Source organism: Andrographis paniculata, unplaced genomic scaffold (genome assembly GCF_009805555.1).
Source record: "Andrographis paniculata isolate CXL003 unplaced genomic scaffold, ASM980555v1 Contig69END, whole genome shotgun sequence".
Lineage (NCBI taxonomy): Eukaryota > Viridiplantae > Streptophyta > Magnoliopsida > Lamiales > Acanthaceae > Andrographis > Andrographis paniculata.
In genome coordinates this window covers 6,122,145-6,148,461 of record NW_026137605.1, presented here as the reverse complement: position 1 = coordinate 6,148,461, position 26,317 = coordinate 6,122,145, and the positions used below count along the sequence as shown (strand labels likewise).

The following is a 26,317-nucleotide window of genomic DNA, read 5'->3' as shown; positions in this document are numbered from 1 at the left end:
TTTTTTTTTTTCATCAATTCTACTTATTCTGTCATTATTTTTTAAAAAAAAATGATGAAGTTTAATTTTATTATTTTTATTATACGGTTGGCAGAAGGGAGTATAGTATTTTCTTTATAAATAAACTTAAATAGTACAAATGTGTGAAATGGGATCCACAATAATGGCATCTTGCTTGCTGAGCTCACCGGACCCAAACCCTATCTTCTTCTCTATCTCCATCTTTATCTTTCTTTATCATCATCATCTTCTTCACAATTCTCTCTATAAATAACTACACCATGGTACCTTACATAGGCTTCAAGAACCCGCCTCACAATCCCCTTCGGTTCTCTTCGCCCTCCTTTCCCTAATTCTCTATCCATTGGACTCGAATGGGAATCATGATCAGATCTACGCCTGCACCTCATGATCCCATTCCCAAGCCATCCATCAAGTTCCTGTGCAGCTATGGTGGTCGGATTCTGCCCAGATATCCCGACGGAAAGCTCCGCTATTATGGTGGCGAGACGCGTGTCCTCTCCGTTGAACGGAACGTCTCCTTCCCCGGTCAGTCCTCAATATCCTCGTTCTCTTTTTTCCGATCATTTCTTCTTGTCATTTTGTGATTGTTATCCATTTTCTTTATCTGTTGATTTTTTTTGGGTGAATTTCTCTCGTAACTTACTTTTGTATTGTTTCTTCTTTATTTATTGATTTTTGTTTTTTTTTTTAATAGATTTGTTGGTGAAATTGGGGGAGATGTTTGGATCTTCCGTCAATTTGAGGTGCCAATTTCCGACGGAAGATCTCGATGCACTTGTTTCGATCACGTCCGACGAGGATCTCGCCAATCTCATAGAGGAATACGACCGTGTTGCGGCTGCGCCGCCGTCATCCCTGAAGATTAGGGCATTCCTGTCCAGCCCCAAAACCACCAAACCACCCTCTCTGCCATCTTCCCCTGCTTCCTCCAGCAGTAACGACTCCACGTCCCCCAAATCGCCGCCGTATTCGTCCACCGCCGGTGTCTTACCTCCTCGGTGTCCTGCCTCCAGTAGCAACCGGTGCATCCGACACGCCCCCCTGAGGCCTCCTCCGTATCCGATTAATGGTGAGAAAGCTGCTGGAAAAATACCTCATAAGTATGCTTGTCAATATCATCATCACCACTATGGAAATGGTGGTCCTGTTTATTTCGTCCACAATGGGCGTCAATGGCAGTAGCAGGAACACTTCCTGTGGGGTGGACTGAATGTGCCTTTTGGAAATCTTATTAATATGTGGGAAGGGGGAACTGGCAATCACTAATATGCAAGAAAGATTAAAAATGAAAAACCAAACTAGTATATACATACATATATATATAATATATATATATATGTGATGTATGATGCATATGGGACTAGTCTAGTAGTGTAGTGTGTGTGTGTATATGATTGAAGGAAGGGATCCATCCTTTTTTAAGTTGATCCATTTGGTGCATGCCAATTTAATGCAATTTACTGGGAACTTGGTGGTGAGTGAAATGCTTCTGCTATCATTTTATGTTTGATAGTCTTTATAGTTTTCTTGGTAGCAATTGCAGTTTTTGCTTGTTATAAGGCCATACAAATTTGGGGAAACAATTATCTTGAAGATGGTTTTTTTTTTTTTTTTTTTTTCTCTAATTTTTTCTGGGCCTGTCTTATCTGAAAAGTTTATGGTTAGTGTCTCCTTATATACTGCTAGCACTTGAAGATTGATTGTTCTTTCCTGTTGTAGAGCAGCTATTGTTGTGTTCTTTGTAATTCTGTGTTGTTGCATCTTGATCATAATTTGGTTATATTCTTTGCTAATGCCTTTTCTTTTCCTTGCTTTTGCAGTTTGAGGATTTGGAATAATTCTTTGCCTGATCTGATAGGAAATATGGTTTCGAGGAAATTGAGATGCTATCTTTATAGCTATAGGTATTCCAATATTCAGAGCGTGGGGTGAAGGTATGCTACTACTTCACTCACTTTTTGTTTGCATTTTAAAGAAATTCATATTTTTTGAACACTGAGAACTCTTATTTTATTTTTGGTTCTTTTCCAAATCCTAACGAAAGTGATGCAATTGGGTGGCTCTTTAAAATTGATACAGGATAATAGCTTGGTTGAGCTTTTCACTGAAAGTGGGGATGCTGGAATAGAAAGTTTCATCCATTTCTTCTGGTGATGATCACATCCCATTTCCTAAAGGTTAGACAGTTGCAATCATTAAACACCTTCAAATTTTTTCGCCATTCATGACAACATATATATATATTAATTTGTTGTAAGGTTTGACATAGTGATTGATAGTCATGAATTTGTTATATGAGACAGCTGACTGGTGGTTGCAATATATTTATGATTGGGTAGGAGGGCGCTGAAGCAGGGAAAGGTGAAATTCCCTGTCCCCGTCCACCATCCGAACTTACAACTTGTCCTGTCCGGCCTAACTTGCAGATGATTAAATTTGGCTGAAGGTTTACCAAGTTCGAATTTTTTGGTAGCAGCTGCAAGTTCTTAGGTCATTAAAAAGAAAAAAAGAAAATAATTGCACAACTTGGGTTGGGACCTCTTTCAACTACTGCTACTGCTGGGACCGTGAGAAGTTAATTGTGGTGATATTAGCCTTAAAAGCCACACTTGGTAGCAAATGACCATATTATTAATTGACACCCGGGGCCCATATCATATTTAAGAAATAACTGGTAAAAAGATGATGAATCTGAGTGAAAATGGCTGGGTCGATTTATGATCATAAATAATTGTGCCGGCGGTGGTGTGGAAGGAATATTGTAAATTGTAGAGCTGTTAGACGGGTCGATTTGCGTCGGTTCGTATTGAGTTGAATATTTTAAACGAGTTGAATTAGTCAATTTTAATCCGATTTGTTTATTACAGTTGTTCAGGCTGACACTAGTATACAAAAATAACTTGAAATTTTTTATTCAATTTAAAATATATATAATGAATTAGGTTAAATTATTTAAAATTAAATTTAGTTTAAATTAATTTATGAGCAAATTATTAAATTATAATTATTTTAAATAATATAATCAATATATTAATCAATATTAATATATTATAATCGGATTGTCGTGTTGGGTTCGAGATGAGAACTTCAATTCTAACTCGACTAATTTATTAAAGTGTCAGGTTTGTGTCAAATCATATACATAATCAAATTGAAAATTCCTCAAAAATTTTATATGGAATTGATGTGTCAGATTAATATTTGTGAGCTCTAGTAAATAGGGACTTAAGTGTTTAAGATTTGAATTGCCTTGAAATTGTTGCAATTAATTGCCGAGGGATATGGAAAAGTATAATTAAGAAAGTAAGCATTTAGGTTCAACGGTGCTCTGATTTAATCCAATCAAAATTATGTATATAGTGGGGTTAATGGGGTCAATCAATCAGCCATTTAGGCTAATTTTAAACTGGAATTGAGATAGGTGTTGTAGGAAGGTTTTTTATAATTCCATTTAGGAGATAATTATGTAATTTTAATTTTTTTACTTATTTTTCGATAGTAATATTTTAGAAACAATGTTAAATTATTTTTTAATAAAATATTATAAGAAGTATTCAATTTTTATTATAATTTTTTTTAAAAATTTTTTGTATAAATAAAAACATTAATAAATAAATATAGGAAAAAAATTATTTTTAGTCCCAATATAATTAAAATTCATCAATTTTGGTCCAAATATAAAAATTTTATTAATTTTGGTTTCAATATAACCAAAATTCATCATTTTTTTGTCTCAATATAACCAAAATTAATCATTGTGTCTCAATATAAAATTTTTATCAATTTTAGTCCTAATATAACAAAAATTCATTATTTTTGTCCCAATGTAATCAAACCTTATCTTATTTTTGTCCCACCGTCAACAAATCGACAAAAAATGCTGTAATGAAAAGAAATTAAACTTTACATTTATATTTGAAGAAATTGCATAATCTTGCAAGTCCACGTTAGTATTTTCCGTCGGTTTGTTGACGGTGAGACCAAAAAAGATAAACTTTGATTGTGTTGGGACAAAAAATGATGAATTTTGATTATATTGAGACTAAAATTGATAAAACTTTTATATTGAGACCAAAAATGATGAGTTTTGGTTATATTGAGATAAAAAATGATGAATTTTGATTATATTGAGACCAAAATTGATAAAGTTTTTATATTTGAATCAAAATTGATGAATTTTAATTATATTGAAACAAAAATAATTTTTTCCCATAAATATATTAATAATAATAAAGTGAAGGTCAGCAGTAACTAGCGGACATGGCGTCCAAGCAACGTTAGCATTTCTCGTCCACACCTTTTTAACTTGAAGCTGGAATTGGAAACTGACCTTACCCTTTAGCGTTTCCCTTCCATTCCATCCTTGTCATCATATTCCCGTCGTAAAGTGACAATGAGAGTGCCAATAATAATAATTATAATAAAGAAATAAATAAAGTGATATAAATACATTAAACAAACAAACCAGCTTGCTCTCTTCATCTTATCCCCAAACTCGTAGAGATAAGATGACCTTACCCACCTCTCCTCACCGCCGGAAAACCCACTAATTCATTTTTCATGTCTTCTCTCTATCTTTCTATTTTATTTTATGTTTTGGAAAGTTGAAATGACTATGATAAAATAAGCTTCTATTTTCTTTAATATTACATCTACAAACATAATTTTAAATGTCAATATATATAACAAAATTACACACCGTTGTGTTTGATTGGGGATTTGCATTTTGGGTTGAAATTTGAATATTAAAAAATTTAAATTAGAATAATTTTAGATGTAATATAAATAATTATTAATGTAATATTTTGAATGTATTAATTTTTACTATAATATAAAAAATAAGTATTTAATTTAATATTTTTTTTAAAAAAAAATGATAGTGGAAATTCTACTACAAAAAATGGCTAAAAAATCGCTACAAATAGCCATTTTTTGTTATAAAAAACTATTTGTAACAATTTTGTATCGGATTTTTGACCGGTGCATATACTCGAGCTACAAAAAATCTCTGTACCAACTTTTTTCATTACAAAAAGTGGACGGTCAACGCACTTCTTAATCACTTATTGTAACGATTTTTGTAACGCGAACTTTGAATTTTCGATGAATTTGTAGCAGATATTTCTTGTAATAAAAGAACCGTTACACTAAATGTTCATCCATTTGTAACGACACTTGTTACGGTATAATTTTTGTTACAATAGCTTATCGTCATAAAACTATTTAAAACATTAAAACTTTTAGTAATGGTATTTGTAACGACCACAATTTCGTGACAAAAAAATATTCTTATTCTTTCAATTAAAACCTGTACGATACGAAAAACACTCCCAAACAACATTACAAAATATAAGAATATTACATAAAATATCAATTGCACTAAGTACGCACTGTCTAGGAACATAACTACTTCGCAATTCGGCGTAACATATACGACAAAGCATAAAAACAAACATACAAAAGAAAGTAGAAAATGCAAGTTCAACCAACAGAAAGGAGGTCAGCATCAATCCACAAACAAAAGATAATCATCATAGAATCACGTGTCACATTGCCATGCCCCATGCAGCGTCGAATTGAACATACACGGCAGTTGCGGGCGACGAACAAGCTGCAAACATAGTGCAAAAGTATATAAGAATTTAGTCGAGATAGAGCCTATCTTGATGACAGAAATGTAAAAAAAAAAACAAAATATAGATCAACATAAATAGAATTATAGTATGGACCCTATCTTGATGACACCCGGACCAACATCCTTACAATAACACAATTATAGAACAACTATCAGTATAATCAATTTATTTGATGCATGTAAAATCTGTTTGTTCAAAACAACCAACTTAAACATGTATTGATTCAACAACAACAATTAATTGAGTGCAAATGTATCCAAATACCAAACACTTTGAATTATAACAAAAAATAAAACGGTTTGGGAATAAAATCAATTCACCCACCAACATCTACAATAATCTTTAATTATAAACATATATGCTCCCCAACAAGACCATACGAAACAAACAGTTTCCGACTGAGTGAACATTTTCCATCTACCATTTCAATCCAACCTCGAGGTTTCACCCGATAATAGCCAACCAATCATCTTTTGTCCTTCTCAAACTGGGGAATGAAATATAGCTGACTTGGGTAGTTTGCATCCTAAGTATGAAAGGTTCATAACTGCGTAACAGTACTCATATCGCACTTATGTTTTGGAGAAAATACGATTTTTTAGAAAAAATTTCAAAAATATTGATAAGCAAGAATGGTTATTAAAGCAAACAAATACACCAAGCTAATTGGATCTCTCTCGTAAACATGCAATACACATTTTGATCAAATATAATTTAGTAAAACAACAATTATTCTCAACATATTCAAAAGCTAATTTCAATACATACAACCATTGTAAGTAGAAGCTGAAACAAATTTAAATCAAACATTTAGCGGTGGATGTACAGACAAGTAATGTCCAAGCTAATTTCAACTATAAATTATGAGGGAAATTAATACATTGATAACGAAAAAAAAAAAAAAACATATGTAGTGAACATTAAATGATAAGAACAAGAGCATACATAACGAGAAGGAAATGAGAATCTCAAATAGGATACAATAGTTCATCAGTCATGTTATTATTTCCAATGTCCGATTCCAATCCAGGATCCTACCTACAATGTAATTTATAAACAGCCCACACACAAACATACATGCATAATAAATAAATAAATGACTATTAGATTAGAATATTATTATGCAGGGCACCAAATACACAACTATATCAAGTCAAGAATAGTTTTAATTGTGAAGCAAAAAAAAGACAAATGATTTATTTGTGCAGCAAACAACACATTCAAAATATGTATTACAAAACAAATGGATTATGAATTGAAACAGGGGGTTTCTTTAGAATTATTTGATAAAAATATATATTATATGGATACAATATTAATAAGCACCGGAATGAGTAATTTTTCCATTACCATTAAAGCCGGGAAATTGAACAGCTCCACCATTCACTGGACATACTTACCAAATTCCATTCATGGAAACCTGAGAAAACAACCAAAAACTACTACTCATAACATAATTGATCCACACATGTCTTGATTCGAATAATAAAGTTACTCACAACTAAAACAAAAGCTTTTAGCTGTATTATTTCAGAAAGAAATGTTTTAATTGGAATGTATTTTGCTCCAACATTCACAACAAGGAGATAAAGAGTGCAAACACTACAACTGGAAACCTTCGAGGGATGCCAAAAAATACAGCATCCTGTGAGAGATTTCAAGAACTGGAAAATGTATGCAATTTGTATCATTGAGCTAACCACCAAGCAAAAAATAAACTCATAAATTAACACCAACACAAGAAAATAATAAAGTAAATAAAAAAAAAAAAAAAACAACCTGCATCATGAAAAAATCAACATGAACATGCCAAATTAAACAAATTCAAAGCTACAAGGCTTCACCAAATCTCATCTCTTCAAAATACGCAAGTTGCGATCCTCACCCAACATTTAGCAAAATAACAAAACAAAAAGAGCAGCGGCGCAAAAGAAATTACTACTAAAATCGCCTCAATACAATAAACTAAAACAATAGAATGAAGAAACCGTATAAAAAGTGGCTTACCGTCGGCGGGCAGGATTAGCTCGCGCTCAACGAGTCAAGAAAGACGGCAGCGGAGCACGGTCGACGGTCGAGGAAGGCGGAGGCGGCGCGGTTCAGGGGTGCGGTACGGATAACTTAAAAGAAGGAAAATGAAAAAGTACGGGAAGAAAAAAAAAAGTGAAAAAGAAAGAAGATGAAAAAACGAAGAAGACGAACAAAGAACGAACAGAGGAGAGGAAGAAGCACGGATGGGGCGTGTCTAAAGTTTCTTTAGAAGTCCTAATTTTAATTTTACTTTTTAATTGTATATAATAATTTTAATTTTAAATAACCAATTATTTTAATTTCAGCTAGTATATATTAATATGTAAATATTATATATGCATATATATGATAATATTATCTAAGATTATTTTAAAGTTAGTTTGAAATTTGAAATTAAAATTATGATAGTTGTAACAAAAAACATACCGCAACAAAATTAAAAAGGTTGACCAAATCAAAAAAATTATTTGTTACGAAAATATCCGAAACAAAAAATATTTTTTGTAACGAAAAAATTATTGCGGATGAGATTCCGCTACAAATGAGCATTTTTTTGGTATTGTTCCTTAAAATCCTTCAAACAAACTCACCTTAATTTGGTTTCTTTATTCTAGTTGATCTTACTTGTTACTATTTATAACATAAAACAAAAAAAGGTTAGCAATAACAATAACATAAAAATCTGTGAAGAAACAAATCAAATATACTCAAATATACATGTAAATTTTGAGAAGAAAAAAATCAATAATTAGAAAAAAAAAAATGCACTCAAAATTTTCAAAAATATAAAGGTAGCATAACAGTTTAATGGAACCAGTTGCAAATAAACAACAATCCAACATAAAAAATAGCTAGAGGCAACCATAACGAATAAACGTTTAAAGACCAAAAATCAATCACAACAGAAGTCATGTAAAATACTCAGGTGAAGTACAACAACATGTCAAATTCAATTTTCTCTGAAATACTTACGAGAATTAATCATGATTAAACATCTTTTTTCCTCTTATCAAAGTAAAAAAAAAAAAGTTCTCCTAATAAGAAAACTATTTTTTCCACTTTATAAATACTATAAAAAATAGTATTCACATTTACTATTCACAATATAGTTAATGAAAGCAGCAAACAATAGTAAGAAGAATTTGTGATCAAGCCAAGTACCAAATTGCTCAATTTGTGTTCCAAAAATCAAGTAATGGAAAAACATCATATGAAAAGATAACAAAAGTAACTACACATTTCAAAGTCACAATAATAGTGGTGCATAGGATATGGAAAAGAGCATAAGAACATTTGTTATTAGGTATGCCAATCTCATTGTGTAACAAAATAAAAAAATACTTCGGACATATAAAAAGACGAAAGCATTTGATAAAAGCATACTCCAGAGTACCTCTACATCAAAGAGGTATATTTAGAAACATAACAAAAGAAATTGAAGTTGGTAAAAGTACAACTGGGAGATGGGCTTAGGAAGGGCTGATCAGAGCGCATACTAATGCTATAAAATATTCACCCGATGAAAAGAGCAAGGTAGAAAGGCTAAAGTTCAGCCTAAATTCATCACAAGTGTTTATATATGTTGATGTGGATTTTCAATAATAAAAAGTAAAATTCAAAAATATATTCCGAACTTGAAGTAGAGAGTATCAGAGATCAGAGATCCCTACAGTACGTAAAAAACTAGGATGCACTAAGAACTGAGAAATTTAAAGTGAATGATCTCGAATAAGACTTTTTGTGAGATGATTGAAGATCCTTTTTTCATTATCCATTAATTTGTACAATTCCTTCTTTAACTGTCCGAAAACCACGTCTGAGATGGTTACTTAGGTTCGTGCATCAATCGTCGTCGGTTAACCTATTCACACGAACGTCAGTTGCCTTAAAAAAATTTCCTACTGACACGTGGTAAATTGTATCCACAACCGACCAACCAACAGTTTCAATCGTTCCCTAAAAAAACCACCCGACCCAGTACTCAAATTTGGATGGGTCCCTTGCCTGATACGCTGACCGAACGGATCCGATGGTCAATTGGACTTCTAAAAGTCAATCCGACCAAAATTCACTATTGGCCCACCATTGGGCTCACAACCCCTCATTCTCTTGGGCCAAAATCCTAAAAATTTCTTTTTGTGCTCAACAACTTACCTCATCCCTCCTGACTTCCAAACATTATACCTTGATCGTCGTGAGATGGGACATTTGGAAGTCTGAGACTCAATGTGATAGGGTAATCATTACCGTTATGAGTCCAATCACAGGGTTTTACTAAAATCCTTTTCCCCCATAACAATTCACTCCACATTCAGCATCTACTGAACTGAAACTTTTGTCTCCCTCAACTCTTCATTTGCCTTTCCCTAAACTCAATCTTCTGTCTTCTTTATCACCAATCCCTCATTTTATCCTACGTTCTACCCTCATGCCAAACCAATACGTCCCTGCCTCTTTCTTTCGATGGCTCTAACCCTGAAACCCTTTTTGTTTAATCCAAAAACGAACACCCACCATTCGTCTTTACTGTACAAACATTGAAGATGCGTCCAAAATGGGAGATATCCTCGAACAAAGGACCCCCCATTGCCATCAAGAATGTTGCGTTCAACCTCTCTCATCTTTTAGACATCATTGAAACTCACCTCAATGATCCCAAAGATAGCTTTCGCACTTCGCATTCCAGACTTCTACCCCACTTTCAAGAGCAATGGAAACATCAGGGAATGGACAAGACCATTCTTGTTTCCATCAAAGTACTTCATCTTCATGACAAAGTATTTTTAGTTGCGGCTACCTTTTCGAATCAGGAAATTGGTGTCTTTCTTTTGTCTGCTGGTCCCATGGGTCCAATATTGATGGATGTGGCCATGATTGCCCATCTTCCCATCGTGGGCGAAGACCCAATAGTAAGGTCTCTCAATGGCCAGGAACTCGCATCCGACCGTGCTAGCTGGTCGTTGTCCAATCTTCGAGACAAATGGTGGACCAACTTCATAACCTACTTTCAAGGTGAATCGGGCGCTCCTATGACCGACTGCGAACATACTGCTTTTATATTATTTTGGTTATGCGGTATGTCATATTTTCTTTTTCTAAGAGCCTTCTGCCTTCTCATTTAAATTTAGTCATACACATCGTTTTTGGTCAGTTCTTTTCGGTCGGAACCCTCTTTTTTGCCAACCTGTTCGAAGGTCTGTCCCGAGTCAATAGTCATCTTTCTGATATTAAAAAATTGGATAGAGCTGCCTCAGGCCCTTTCTGGTTCCTTGAACTTTGGCTTCGTTTATATGTAAATAGGATATATACATAGTAAATATAAGTATTTAATTGTCTTTAATAGGACATATAATATTGTAACAAAATTTTACGATGTATTAATTAAGAAATATATTAAACATTTTACAGTATGTATCATGCATATGAAATTATAAAATGTTAGTATGCAAGTATTTAATCATACATTAGACTACACTACCAAAAAAATGGTTATTTGTAGCGGCATTAAAACCGCTACAAATGGTCATTTTTCGTTATAAAAAGCTATTTGTAACGATTTTGTACCGGATTTTGACCGGTGCATATACTCGAGTTACAAAAAGTCTATGTACCGACATTTTCCGTAACAAAAAGTAGATGGTCAACGCGCGTGAGAAATCTTTTTGTAACGGTTTTTGTAACGCTAACAATGTTTTTTGATTTATTTGTAGCGGATGTTTCTCGTAATAAAAGCGTCGTTACAATAAATGTTCATGCATTTGTAATGGCTTTTGTTACGGTATAATTTTTGTTACAATAAACTGATCGTCAGAAAAATATTTTAAATGACATTCATAATTTTTTGTAGTGGTATTTGTAACGAACACAATTTCGCAACAAAAAGAGTATCCTTATTTTTTTTAGTAATAGCAAAAAAAAATAGTATCGGAACCAAAAAACATAACTAGTTCGCAATACAACCATTAGAAGCACAAAGTACGCACTGTCTAGGAACATAACTAGTTCGCAATACAACCAACATATACAATCCCAAGGCAAAGCATAGCAACAAACACACAAAAGGAAACAACATATGCAAGTTCAACCTACGTAAAGGACTTAGTCAGTATCAATCCACAAACAAAAATTATCATCATAGAATTACATGCAACACTGCATCGCCCTATGCAGCGTCAAAGTGAATATACACGGCAGTTACGCGTGACGAACGAGCTGCCAACATAGTGAAAAATTATATAAGAATTTACTTGCGAGTTGGTTAAGCTATAATCTAATAGAAAGTTATAAAAATGGTTACGTACATCCTTGAATGTCCAGTCGATTGGCTTGATGTGGACAAACTCACAGAGTGCTTGCACTTCAAATATCGTTCGTGAATTAACGCAGCCTCCGGAACGGTAGCAGCGGTGAAAGAATCTTTACTATATTAATGGTATAACCTACGTACATATAAAGAAAACATGTGTATATCATCGAAAACAAAATGCAACTCACAAAATTTCATTATCTTAAAGCGGATGATCGATACTGCAGCATTAATAAATATACAAAACAATCATGAGCTAAGAGATAGTCACATGTGGCTTCAAATGCATACCGAGAAAGTATATAAAACTATATATTATCCAAAAGAAATGCTTGCAAGTTTCTAGATTTCCTGCATGAATCGAAAACATAACCTATAATTACTTTTTACAAAATTGATGGAATGAATAAGAGAAGAGGTGAGGACAACAGAAAAAATGCAGCAAAATTATTCTCACTTAGAAGTTATGATCTCTCTTTATTACCAAACCCAAAAGTGTTGGCATAAAAAAGTTAACCAAAGGTAGCATCCTACCGAACTGGAGCCCTTGACTATAATGCATATAGGAGAAACCACTCAAGCACATTCATTAGCTGAATAATCCAACTAAAAAAACAAAAAATCGCAATACTGAATAATAGACAAGGAAATTATAATTCTACCTTCTTTCAGCATATTATAGATGGACACAATATCACCACCAGCTGCAAATGCCTTGTCTCTCTACCTTTCAAAATTTTTCCAACCATATGTTAGGCGAAAACAAGAAAATAAAATACAAGTGACTTGGGAGGTAAAAAGACAATCTTCAAAACTACAAACTCAACATCCGGGTCCTCTTCCCAACTTCTGTACAACGTCTGAAGCCTGTCTACCTGTGATGCACATATATTTAAATATATGTACCCATGAGAGCGAAGTATTGAATTGATTATTAAGTAGCATTTCAGTATTCAAGATATCTCAAACTTTACCGTAAGCAAATATATTATATTTTCTGATAATTAAAAGAAAGTAATTTATAGATATAGTCAAGCCAAGGTTTTAGCTTAAAAAATACGGAACCATTTCTCTAATTATTGATGTAGTTAATCGGCTTGATTCTTGAGCATATACATGATGTTATTCTCCAATGCATTCAACTTAGTTCTGAGCAATATAAATTGATTATACTCAAGTGCAAGACAAACATGTTCAAACAATACAGGTAAATACCAAGCCCCATAAATTTTGGGCAGACAAATTCCCACAAACAAAATAATGCAAAAACAAACAATTCATTCTCAAGAATCACAAAATAAATCCATGCAATAGATTGGATTTTCATAAATCAAGCAACAGACTTAAAGACCCACAAATTAGAAATAGATGCATGTAGCTCCTTTCACTTGGCCTAGCTCATGATATAAAAACAGGTCATTATAATGATTACCCATTACACTCAATGTGAAGAAACTTATGAAATCATCAATACAAGCAATCCATAAAGTTAGTGAACAATTTCTATTGTACAACCAATTGACAAATAATAAGTTGGACTTCAGCTAGCGATAAGTTCAGACATGACTACTGCAACAAATGAAGAAAAGTCAATCTCCACAACTGAATTGTCAAAACACAAGCTTGATTACACTTTTGCTTTACTACCTATATGAAAGTAATATTTCCTAGTGATTTTGATAAATTTCATACCTGAAATAATGTCAATTATAGCCATACTGCCGTGACTAATCAAATCTGTAAGAAAAAATCTGCTAGGATTAATCCAGTATTGATGTTTGCATCCTTGTAGAAATCCAGTAATGATTATAGAATAAATCTGTTGGTAGATAACAATGCATAATTGACAAGAATAAAAGATCACTTTTTTAATTGAATTTGTTGATACATCATAAGAAAACAGTCGAGGCAGTGATTTCTTGCTTAGCATAAACGTCTCCTTATATACCAGACGAACAGAAGCATGGCATCATGCATTACAAGTCATAGAGAGAGTTTAGAGAAAATAACAAAGAAATAATGTTTAAAAAGTGAAATTTTAGTTAATAATAGCTAACTCATACACGATAACATATTCTACACCACAAATCCACACTTCCAAAGAGCTAAAAAACGGAAGCAAATTAAATCTGGAACAAAGTAAAATAAATTCATGAGCGAAACTTCAATCAAAATTGCTCAAGTTCAGCCCAAATTTCTGTTCCAAATTAGATACAAACCTCATATACATAACCCATATCATATGCAAGGATAAACAAATAAAATGAAGAATATGAGTCATGAAATCCATAATTCATTACAAAACGTAACTGAATATGTCACAATATTATCACCAACTGGGATGCTCTCTTTGAATAGTTATCTTTTGATGTTATACAAACTTTTAAGCAATGAGTAATACATCCACTAAAATAGCCAAATAAATTTGATGCAACTATACTGCAGTGCAAAGATCACCTTTACAATCTTAAGCAGATTGAATAAGTAAAAGCAACAACATATATAAATTTGATGCAACTGTACTGCAGTGAAAAGATCACCTTTACAATCTTAAGCAGATCGAATAAGTAAAAGCAACAACATGTGTAAATAAACAACAAAGACACAAGGATTTTCTTATCAACCGTTTTGAATCCATGAAAAAAATGTATATGAAATTAATTTTCCTAAATCAATTCACCAGCAGATAATAATAATAATAATAATAATAATAATAATAATAATAATAATAATAATAATAATAATAATAAAACTTCCAAGATGTAGAACAAATAATAATAAATTATGGATGCATAGTTGGAAAAGAATGGCCATAAGGGGGTTGAACTAACTCATCATCCTTGCTAACAACAAATGCATAACACCCCGGTGGGCTCTCATCGTCAAGTTTATATAAATGTCACATTGTTGTAAACAACCAATGCATCAAGAAAAAGTAAACACATTGTTTTTCTTTGAAGAAAATACACCTCAGTTTAGCAGCAGTGAGCAATGGCACTTGGAAGCTATAGTTGTCTTATCATCGTGTTACTTTTTGGCATAAAATGAAAGTGGTACCAAGCAGAGGGCGCTCGCTTGCTGCTGGAGACAGGTTTGCCTAAGATTCCAAAATTTGAGTTACTTGACCCACATATTCCAGCTTTACCAAATGGTGAGCAATCTTCCAATTATCAATAGCACCAATTCATAACACCAATAGCATCAACTCAAACAATATACAGCAAAACTGAATTAGAATCGAACTAATCCTAAAACCTAAATTCACATCAAATTCTTGGAATTCAACAAATTCAAATCCAACTTGCAATCTCAAACAGTAATCACAATAGCCCTAGTGAAAATTTTCCAATTATTGAATTAAAAGTATTAGAACAAAGAGATGAGAAATATTACCTAATCAAGGATTAAAGATTAGGGCGGTGGTCTTCGGCGGTTCAGGAGCTGCTGGAGGCACGGAAAGCGAGGTCACAACGGCATGAGGTAGCTAGGCGCGGGGGCTGGCGGTCTGGGCAATGCGGTTGCTTGGCTGATGTAGAGGAAGACGCTGGTCAGATGTCGAATGCGGTAGCTTGGGTTGAGCGCGACGGTAGGCGGCGTCGCTGGTTGGTGGAACACAATGAGGAGTCGCAAGGCTTTGTGGTGCGATTGTTGCGTTACGGACTGGTGGTTGGGTCGACGGTCAAAGGTTGGTCGAAGACGCTGTCGGAAAGAAAGAGAAAAAAAAGGAAAGAATAGAGGAGCGAGGAAGAAGAATGTGCGACTATAAATTCTCTAATCAATTAGAGCAAAGTTACAAAAATATAAATTATTATTTTAATAAATATTTGTTGATATATTTTTAATAAAATTATTTTTATTTTAAATTTTTTCTTATTTTTTTAATAAAAAGAAAATTTTGATATTATTATTTATAATACTTTTTTAAAAATTTGTTATTTTAAAAAATATTTTGTATAGATTTTGTAATTTTTATTTATAAATAAAAAAATATTTTAACGAATAATAAAAAAAATATTTTAACGAGAATATTTTTTAATTGAATTTTTTATTATAATTTTTATTTAAAATGTTTTACCGTGTTTGAAATTTTATTTTTAATTTTAATTTTTAATTATATATAAAAATTTTAATTTTAAATAAATAATTATTTTAATTTCAACATGTATAGATTAAAATATATGTATATATATGTATATATATGATATATTATTTTAGATTTAGTTTGAAATTAAAATTATTATAATTGTAACGAAAAAAATACCGCAACAAAAGAAAAATGTTGACCAAACCGAAAAATTCATTTGTTACGAAAATATCCGAAATAAAAAATAGTTTTTGTAACGAAAAAATTGTAGCGAGTCAAATTTCGCTACAAATAGCCATTTTTTTGTAGTGCTGTATCATCAAAACATGTAAGATTATTTATTTGGAATGACATTTCAGTTAATATATTGGCACTTGGTGTTAATGAGATGTAGTCCTTATTATACAATATGATCGTAATGTATATATATTACACAACAAACTTTTTTGTTCCGGTAGAGTATATGAATACTAAGCACGTACATCAAATGATCTTTCCTACACATATTTATATTTATGTTTTTTTTTCCTAGTACAAATGATCACCTGGTTTAAGTTTCCGAGTTATTATTAACGGAGGTATATATAAACTAACACTTTTGTTTTGTATCATTTATCTAGACATATTTGTCGAAAAGCAAGTATATAAGGGTAAAACTTTAAAAGATTATGTGATTCTTTGATTTGTAGTGTCATATGGATCAACATACTAGCATTTAGTGTTAGCAATCATAGTTTTTAGTACAAAACTTGGTTAGAAGTGCAATAAACCAATCAATCATTTTCAAATAAAGATATAAAGAAGCATATGGTATTACGACAATATCATAACCAATATTTAACTGAATAAATAACCAAACAATCTCTTAGTTTACTTATGCTAATGATATTTTTTTATAGAAAATTTAATTAACATGAAAATATACTTGAATGTGATAAATACTTATTTATAATTTCTATAGGGAATAGATATATATATTTAGATAATACACAATTTTCTATTCAAGTTTTAGTTTAGGGTTTACTACTTTAAGGCATAAATTTTATTGGTAAAATACTTTATCATATGCATAAATGGACCGGTGACAATCTAACCATTCATGCACCATAAAATTCAATTTATATTACGCAAACAATCTTGTTGGCCCACACGATATATATTAAAAAAGAACACTCACATACTTTTAATAAGTATATCAATCACATTTTGAGTATCTACTATATTAATAGGGGGGTTTTCCGTATTATAAGGGGTATACAAAATTATATTAGACATATATAGAATATTTATTGTGGTATATGTCATTCAATTAAAGATACATTGGTGCAAAACGGTTCAAATCCCTAGAAGTTACATAATTCTTATAGTTCTAACATCATCTCGACCAATGTGAATAAAATACCTCATTTATAATTGATAAATTGATAATGATGGCCTATTTAATTGAAATTCCATAACATCTTGGGTTTACAAGACGTAATTGAAGATTGAGGGAATAGTTGATATTGAAATTTTTGTCTCTATCCGTATTATACAATAGTCCAATTAATGGATATACTTCACATAATCCAAATAGGACAATCTGATACACACACATATATTAAGTGGTTTATAGTTTTAGTTTTAGAGTATATGATTTAATGTTTAGGGCTCTATGATTTTATAATCTACGACATAAATTTTATGGGTAATATATATATATATTTTTTTGTATACGTATGTAGACTGGGGATTACCCGACCCCTCATGTTTTATCAAGTTACATTTACATTTCACAGACAACTCTGTTGGTCCATAGAGGTATATGTATACTATACATAAGTATTTATGTACGTTTGGTAGGTATATCAATTGTATTTGGAGGTATGTGATATATTAATAGGGATTATTGCACTATTAGACTTTAGGTATATGACTTTTGACTATAGGCATACTTGTGCACAACATGTTGAATCTCAAGAACTTACATAATTATTATATTTCTCACATCATCCCAGATAATGTGTTGTTACTGGCTTTTGTTGAGATACACTTATACCTAATCAAATGTAAATATGAATCAACTACCTTATTGATCATTGGTAAATAAATAGACTGATAGTTTTTTTAATAGCATTGTCACAACATCCTAAGTTTACAAGGTGTCATTGAATGATTGAAGGTATGATTGACATTAAAACTTTGGTTTCTACAAACACTTTATAGTAGTCTAACCAATATATTGACTTTGCATAATCCAAATAGGGCAATCTTACACAAACATGTTAAGTAGTTTTGGACATAGGTTTTAGGGTATGTAGTATAAGGTTTAGGACCCCATACTCTTAGAATTTAGGGTATCGACTTTTATGGATAAAAAAATTTGATACGTAAATAGATTGCAACTACCTAACCCGTCGTGCACCTTCGAATTGAATTTATATTACATGAAAATCTATATTGGCCCATAGAGGTACTTTATGATTAATATGAGTATTTACATACTTGTTATAGGTATATAAATCATATTCCGGAGCATATACTGTTATGAGTGAAGACAAAAAAATATATATCAGGCATATTTAATATTTGTAAATATATATGTTGTCAATCTACCTCTATTTTTACTGTAACACCAATTACAATATAGAACAAATTTTATTTTTTTTACTGATTGTTTCAAAATTACCCAATGATGACATGACTAAATGTTTAACATGTTGCATAATTTTGACTAAATATATAAAATGTTGTTTGTAGGACTCATTTGAAGAATATGACGACAACTACTAATCTTATCAACTCAAGAGAGAAAACATTGCTTCCCCTAAAATCCTCAAGTTTTCAAACACATAAATGCTTTCGCACGTAATATCATGACAACAAAAATTCTTTGGTAGAAAAAAATAGCTCTATGTTTGTGCCAAGTTTGAATGATGTTCAATCAGGATTTAAAAAATTCATTGATTAGCGCTAATAGTTGATACCATGGAAGCTTCACCTTTATGCAAACAATCAAATGGCCGAATGGTGTCACCTGTAGCTCTTTCGGATGTTTATAAGACGTCTTTGATTTGAATTTATGAACTTCATTGTGAAAACTTTGTACTATTTAACTTGTTCTATATAAAAAAGGAAAAGTACAATACAACAACTAAAACATATATAATAATGGTAAGAGTTTATGCAATACCCTTATTGTGCAAGAGTCTCTTCAAGTTTCTACAATATTCCTGACTTGAGCAGGGGCCGTTGCTTCCCCCCTAAAATATGCATAAAGCTTATATTGGACAGTGGCATTTTTAGACACGTATACACCCATGGAATTTAGTCCTATGACTACTGAAAAATTCTTAACATAAAATAATAGCTTTATGTCGGTTCCAATCCTGAACGACATTGAATTTAGATCAAAACTATTTACCGGCGCTAGTAGTTGAACATGAGTCAGTTTAGTTGCTTTAACATGTATGTCAGACATCTTCTCCTTCAGTTTTTCAACATTGTTATCGAAGTAAGTGATTAAAAATGAAATATTAAAGATTTTTATTCTTTACCTACTCTATGAATAAATAAAATATCATTCAACAACAGGAATATATGGAATGAATTTAAAAGTTTTTTAGTTCTCTAATGAATACATAATATTACAATCAAAGTGTACATATCATATATATATGTAATATATGTGATTTTTCGTACCAAACAAATTCATAATTGAATCTTAGGTGCTCTAACTTGTACTACAAATATTCAACACAAATATCAACAATGCTAAGGAAACCAAAGAAAATATACAAATATAATAAAATATAATGAAATGATCTCATTTATTGTAATACTATGAAAAAAGAATCCTTATTTCACAATGCTTATACGCGCATGAACCCTAAACTCTTCAAAGAAGATCCATTTCATCCGCTTTGGGGTTGGAATAGAAAACTACATAAAATCCACATAAACTTTTCAATAAAAATACATACATGTTACCCACATTACAACAAAAATATACATTGACCAAAATAGTAACGAACACACAAGTACGAACAAACATAAATATCGGTTAACACGGGCTACTGGGAAACTAATAGACGCATACAATATGGGAAGAAAGACTTACTCTATATTAAACAAAAAAAAAAAAAGTTATGAAAAACTACTGTAAAAAAATTCAAAACAAACACAAAAAAACTTACTTATTCGAACTTCTTCAGGTGACATGATTGATTTTGGAGCCTTCGGCATTCTACAGAGCCGTGATTGGAGTTTATGAAAATTTCAAAGACGACGGTAATGTAAAGATCTTCGAATGACAATAAAATTTTTCTTTGGGACTGAACAAAAAGAGTGAAAATGTTGTTTATGTCATATAGTATGCATTTAAAATTTTATGTAGTTCTCTAGTGAGTACTTAATACTACAGTCAAAGTGTACAAACACATATATAAGTATATGACATATCACAAGAGGTTTAAGAGATGCAATTGTGAGCACCAAACAAATGCATAATTGAATTTGGGTGCTCTAACTTGTACCACAATCATCAACAATATGCTAAAAACAACCAAAGAAAATATACAACTATAACAAACACACAATTACCGATCTCACTTATAGTAAAACTATGGGGAAAAAAAAAAAAATCCTTATTTCACATTGAGTTATATTGGTATAAATCCTAAACTCTTCAACTAGAAACTACATAAAATCCACAAAAAAAGAAATTCAATTAATAATCTATACGTGTCACTCATATGACAACAGAGACACACATTACCCAAAATGACAACAAACTCACAAGTACAAACAAACATAAATAACAATGAATACATGCTTTTTGTCAACTAATACAGACATATAATATGACCGACAAGGTTAACCCATATTATACTGAAAATAATGGTATGAAAAGCTGTTGTAAAAACAAATTAAAAAATGATACAAAACACACTTACTTCTTCAAGTGGAGGATCAATTTTGGACCTTCTTCGGCATTGTGTAGAACCATAGTGGAAGTTTAATAAAATTTCAGAGATGACAATAGTGCGAAGATTTTCAAACGATGGAAAAAAAGTTTTTTATTAACCCGACAAAAAGAGTGAAAAATGTGGAGGGTGGGTTGCTACTTCTCTCACATATCAAACATGAGTTTAACTGTATCTTTTGATTTATTTACCTTTTATTTTTAGACAAAAATATAAAAACACATAAATTAAATATAAGTATTTTAGTGAATAAATAGATGTTGGGCGGGATATATAAATATACAATATTACTATGCGAGTATGCGGATATATTATTGGAGTATATAATAAACTTTAATTCACATATGACAATGAATGATGACAAAATTGTAAATGGAGACTGATAATCAAACAAATAACAAAAGTATAGATTGAAGCTAACTTTTATTCACTAGGGACTGAATTCAAACTTATAAACACTTACATATATTTTAATCAAAGTATCTATTTAATTTGTACGAAGACTTTGAAATTAAATTCTTTCTCTTAGATATTATATCTTTTTAGAATACATCAATTTTATATTTTCTGAAATTGATATTTAATATATTTTTTTCTATTTTAATGATTTTTCAAATAAAATTAATGTTAGAAAAATAAGCCCGAGCACATGGCTGGGCCAATTTACCTTAGCTTTAAGTCTGACTGAACTTTATTTTTTAAAATTAATGAATACTAGAATTTACAATTGATTAAAAAAAATTCGTAAACTTTTTCGATTTTGGTGAAAATGCGTAGAGCTTAACCCAGTGGCCCATAATAATGAACTATTATTTAATTTTAAATTTTAAAATTTGTTATTATTTTAACATGTATCGAACTCAAATATTTAAATTTTTATACTCTATTATATTCATTTTAGAAAACAATAAATCCAATTATCTAAGGTTTTTACACAAGGTTTTTACTATTCATATTTATTTTTTCCTCAAAAAACATCAAATCAATTTTTTTTTTTACATTATACTACAAATTTAATTTATATTCAAAACATCGCATCATCATCTACTTATATCACATCAAAATAACTACTCAAATTCAACATTTTACTGTTAAAAAATTTAAATAAAAAAACTCAAACCCACAAACAAGCACACTTTATTCATCTAAAAACGATTCGATATACTTTTTTGATTAATATTATAAAACTATAATATATATACTCTATATATATAATATATATACTTTATCAGTTTAAAAAATAAAAAATTTAATATAAAACATTTATTTATTTTTTAATTATCAACACATTTCCACATACTTAAAAGAAAAAAATAACTGAAATTCAAAATACGAAACACATCCTAAGTAACCCAATGTTTTACTTCGTAGTTCTTATTCATTTTCAGTCTTCCCTCTACAACATGACACTTGTCCGTTGAGGAATTTTTGGACTACAAGTATACTTGGTTGGTTCTTAGGGTGTGTTTGTTCGGGGGATTGGATTAGATTTTCATTATTCATTCTATTTTTTTCCTCTAAAAATATCAAATCAAACACTTATTTTTTATTTTTTATATTATACTAAAAATTAATTTTACATTCAAAACATCACATCAACATCTATTTATATCACATCATACAACTATTTAAATTCAAAATTTTTACTATTCAAATCCCAACTCAAAATTCAAATCCCCGCACACAAACACACCCATTATTTCCCTATTTTCTATATTGATTTGAAGGGGTTGGGTGTATTGGAATTGAAGTTTTTATATAAAAATATTTGGTTATACTAAACATAGTTAGGTATTTTTTATTTATATATATATATATATATTTATTTTTCGCTGCAGCTTTGGAATCGGGACAATTATTATATTATATTGTTTGACACTTTGACTGTTATACGTTGTTGGTAAAAATTAAAATGTTGTCAATGTTTAAAAAATATTGTTGTTAATTATTTGATTCTTAATAAGATTATTTAAAATCAAATAAAATATAGCAAAATTCATTTATAATTTTCATATTTAAATTAATTCTTTTGAACATATTCGGTCGGCTAAGCAAGCCCATCTAGTAGCCAGCTAAGTACAGTCAATGATATTTAAACATATCAAAATTATAAATAATAGTATTTATATTATTTTTTTCTTCATTTTGGTCACCCATGAATGCTGTAAGAATATTTGGTTTAATATGTAAATATCAATTTAAGAAAATAATAATAATTGTTTTAGCATTAAATATTGTCAATTTCATCATAAATGTTGCTACCATTTTCTTCAGTTCTCCACTCGATTAAAGACCTTTCGATTTCCAAATTCCAATTGTCGGTTTGTTTTTGCACTACTTCTCCAGATTTTAATTTATTGCAAGAATGCTGGTCAGATGTTGTAAGAGCTTTTTATTAATGGTGATGGTGGTACTATGTGCATCAACAACTGTACATTTGGTGACTTCTAAGAACGACCAAAATACTCACGCGACGAAGTGGGCTGGATCAAAGTACAACATTGACTGCACAATGTGCTCCTCTTGTGACAATCCCTGCAACAAGCCTCAGCCACCGCCACCGCCACCATCTCCGTCGCCGCCACCGCCACCAGGCTCCAACGCCAATTGCCCTCCGCCACCTTCTCCCAGCAGCTCAGGGAACAACAACTACTCCCCACCGCCGCCAGTTCCTTCCACGTATTCCTATCCGCCACCGCTTAATCCGTCGTCCGGCGGAGGAGGCGGCAATGGCTATTTCATACCACCACCGCAAGGGTATCCGACGGGGTCCACTCCGCCGCCTCCTAACCCGATATTTCCTTTCTTCCCTTACTACTATAACAACCCTCCGCCATCTTCTTCGTCATCGTTGCTATCCCCACCATCCTTTCAGAGAATCCTAATTGCTCCGTTGATCCTGGTGATTGTCACTTGGCTTTTCAGTTGTGCTCTCTAACAAAAAAAAACTATTAAACATAATATATAATTTTGTTTTGCCTTTTGGTGGTAGAAATTTGTGACAAGAGAGATAGATCAAGGAAAAAACAAATTATTCTAGCATTAATTCTATTGAAATATTTCTATTTAATATATATATATTTTTTATGTTATTGTTGTTTATGTTATTAAAAAAAAAATTACATTGTATGTATATATATACACTTGAAGGCAAAATAAAAATAAAAAAATAAAAAATACTCCCTATGTCCCATAACAAAGTATCTATTTTTTTTATTTTGGTATGTCCCATAACAAAATATTTATTTTCTTTTTTAGTAAATGTACTATCTACCTAATATTACAAATACACTGACAACTTCCAATATATTACACAAATACCGTTACCTTTATATCACACAATACTAATAAGGTCATTTTAGTCATTTCTACTTTATTCTTACTATATTATAATATAATACTAATATTTTTAAAACTCCGTAAAAAAACAAATGAATACATTGGGATGGAGGGAGTAGATTAAATTTTGTTCAAATCATTGTGAAGATTAGTGAGGAATAGGGTGTCATGACCAAATAACTTGCCAAAACTAATGTTGATGGCTATATACAGAAAATTAATAAAATGTATTTACTATTCAAATATTCACAATTTTTATTCAACGAAAAAAAAAAAAATGCTACATTTTTAGTTTCCGAAGGAACCAAATCTAGTTTATGAACGTTATTAATAATTGACTAGATCAAGACACTCATTTTCTTCTTCTCCTTAACTTTAATATTTTTTGGGTGGAGGAAACTCAAATGGTAGACTCCAATAACCTTATTTTTTCCCATGAATGACAACGCTAATAACTGCTACCTCAAGCAATGTCATGCTTATTGAACCATTTTGAAACAACAAAGCAAGAATATAAAGTTCAAGAAAAATGATATTATCAGGAAAATAAAAAAAGTTCATTGATCCAAAATAATTGCATTGATGAAAATATTGTCTGACCCTAGTCATTGCTCATTGAAGGTATCGTATAATCAAATGTACTAGCCTTGATATATATATATATATTTGGTAAGGAAGAAAACATCTTTACTCTAAAATTTTCCATTTGGCTCAAAAATTTCATTCACCATCGGAAAAGCTTACACCCTTGAAAAATATTGTTTGACCCTAGTCATTGCTCATTGAAGGTATCGTATAATCAAATGTACTAGCCTTGATATATATATATATATATTTGGTAAGGAAGAAAACATCTTTACTCTAAAATTTTTCATTTGGCTCAAAAATTTCATTCACCAACGGACAAGCTTACACCCTTGAAAAATAAGTTTGAAGCTTTTGGAGCCTTATCAAAAAAAAAAAAAAAAAAAAAAAAAAAAAAAATTAAATTTTGACTCTTCGCAAACTTTGATTTTTTAGTTTTTAAATAATCAATTCATATTTATATGTTTGAACTTTTATTTTTTAGACCTTTATTAGTGCTTAAACTATTTAAATTGGATTAGAATTTTTTTAGACATTCATTTGTTTATTTGGAAAATTAGGAACAAATATAATGTTGATTTTGGGCAAATGAGAATCTAGTTTGACTATTTTTTACCTAGTAATTGGTCTGACCTACTGGATCCTATTTCCACCAGAATGACGAGGCAGAACAGTGATGGATTGAATAAGTTAGTGGCTGATAAGACCCAGATGAAGGAAATGTTAGAGGAGACCAATGCACCCAGCCAAAAACAGTGCATTTTCAAAATTAGGAATATTTGAACATTTGAATACAACAATCATCTCGTTTCTCATACTCAAAGTAAGCAACCACACAGTTCATCTATCTCAACTCCTAGTTCCTTTTGGTCGTGATCATGTCTTTTACCAGTGAAAATAAAATCTTATAGTATCCAATATCAATGTATAACAGGGTCTCAGACACCCTAGTCGTACTCATTTATTTTATGATAAAGTTTGATCCCGAATATATGTACATCGCCTTTTAAATCGATATCGCTCCCAAAATTAACAGTGTTATTGACTCGTTCAACGATATCATATGTTAACCATCCATCTAACATTTCTCAACAATAAAACTTTTTAGCAGTATTTGTATATTGTTTTTTCTATTACCAATTTTTCTATCATTAGAGTCCTCCTATATATATCTTCTCCTGAATACGTAGAAGGGATTTTATATTTGAATAAAACATTTATTTGAAATTTGAATTGGAGTGTAATTTAATTGTTTTTAACAATTATTTAATAATAATAATAATAATGGAGTGAAGTTATATGAGTTTGTTTGTTTGTTGTTTTGATTTGAAAAAATTTCTTATGTAAA

At 31.1% G+C, this 26,317-nt stretch overlaps 1 protein-coding gene across 6 annotated transcripts; it reads left to right on the top strand.

Annotated features, from left to right (window-relative positions):
- Positions 1 to 246: 246 nt before the first annotated feature.
- LOC127263481 (leucine-rich repeat extensin-like protein 3) lies at positions 247 to 25,660 on the top strand. 6 transcript variants are annotated; one of them, XM_051292527.1, is made up of 5 exons: positions 257 to 549; positions 719 to 1,093; positions 1,845 to 1,958; positions 2,104 to 2,201; positions 2,364 to 2,885. In XM_051292527.1, the coding sequence occupies exons 1-3, from the start codon at positions 375 to 377 to the stop codon at positions 1,847 to 1,849; spliced, it is 555 nt and encodes a 184-aa protein (XP_051148484.1). In that variant the 5' UTR covers positions 257 to 374; the 3' UTR covers positions 1,850 to 1,958; positions 2,104 to 2,201; positions 2,364 to 2,885. The 6 variants fall into 6 exon arrangements, with proteins under 6 accessions (XP_051148480.1, XP_051148484.1, XP_051148485.1 ...); XM_051292528.1 differs by having other exon boundaries at positions 2,328 to 2,885; XM_051292526.1 differs by having other exon boundaries at positions 2,104 to 2,885.
- The last annotated feature ends 657 nt before the right edge of the window (positions 25,661 to 26,317 follow it).

Excerpts from the sequence above, each read along its gene's own strand:
- LOC127263481 (XM_051292523.1), top strand. The coding sequence starts at position 375 with ATGGGAATCATGATCAGATCTACGCCTGCACCTCATGATCCCATTCCC. Across the intron at positions 550-718 it reads ACGGAACGTCTCCTTCCCCG|ATTTGTTGGTGAAATTGGGG; the intron begins GTCAGTCCTCAA and ends TTTTTTTAATAG.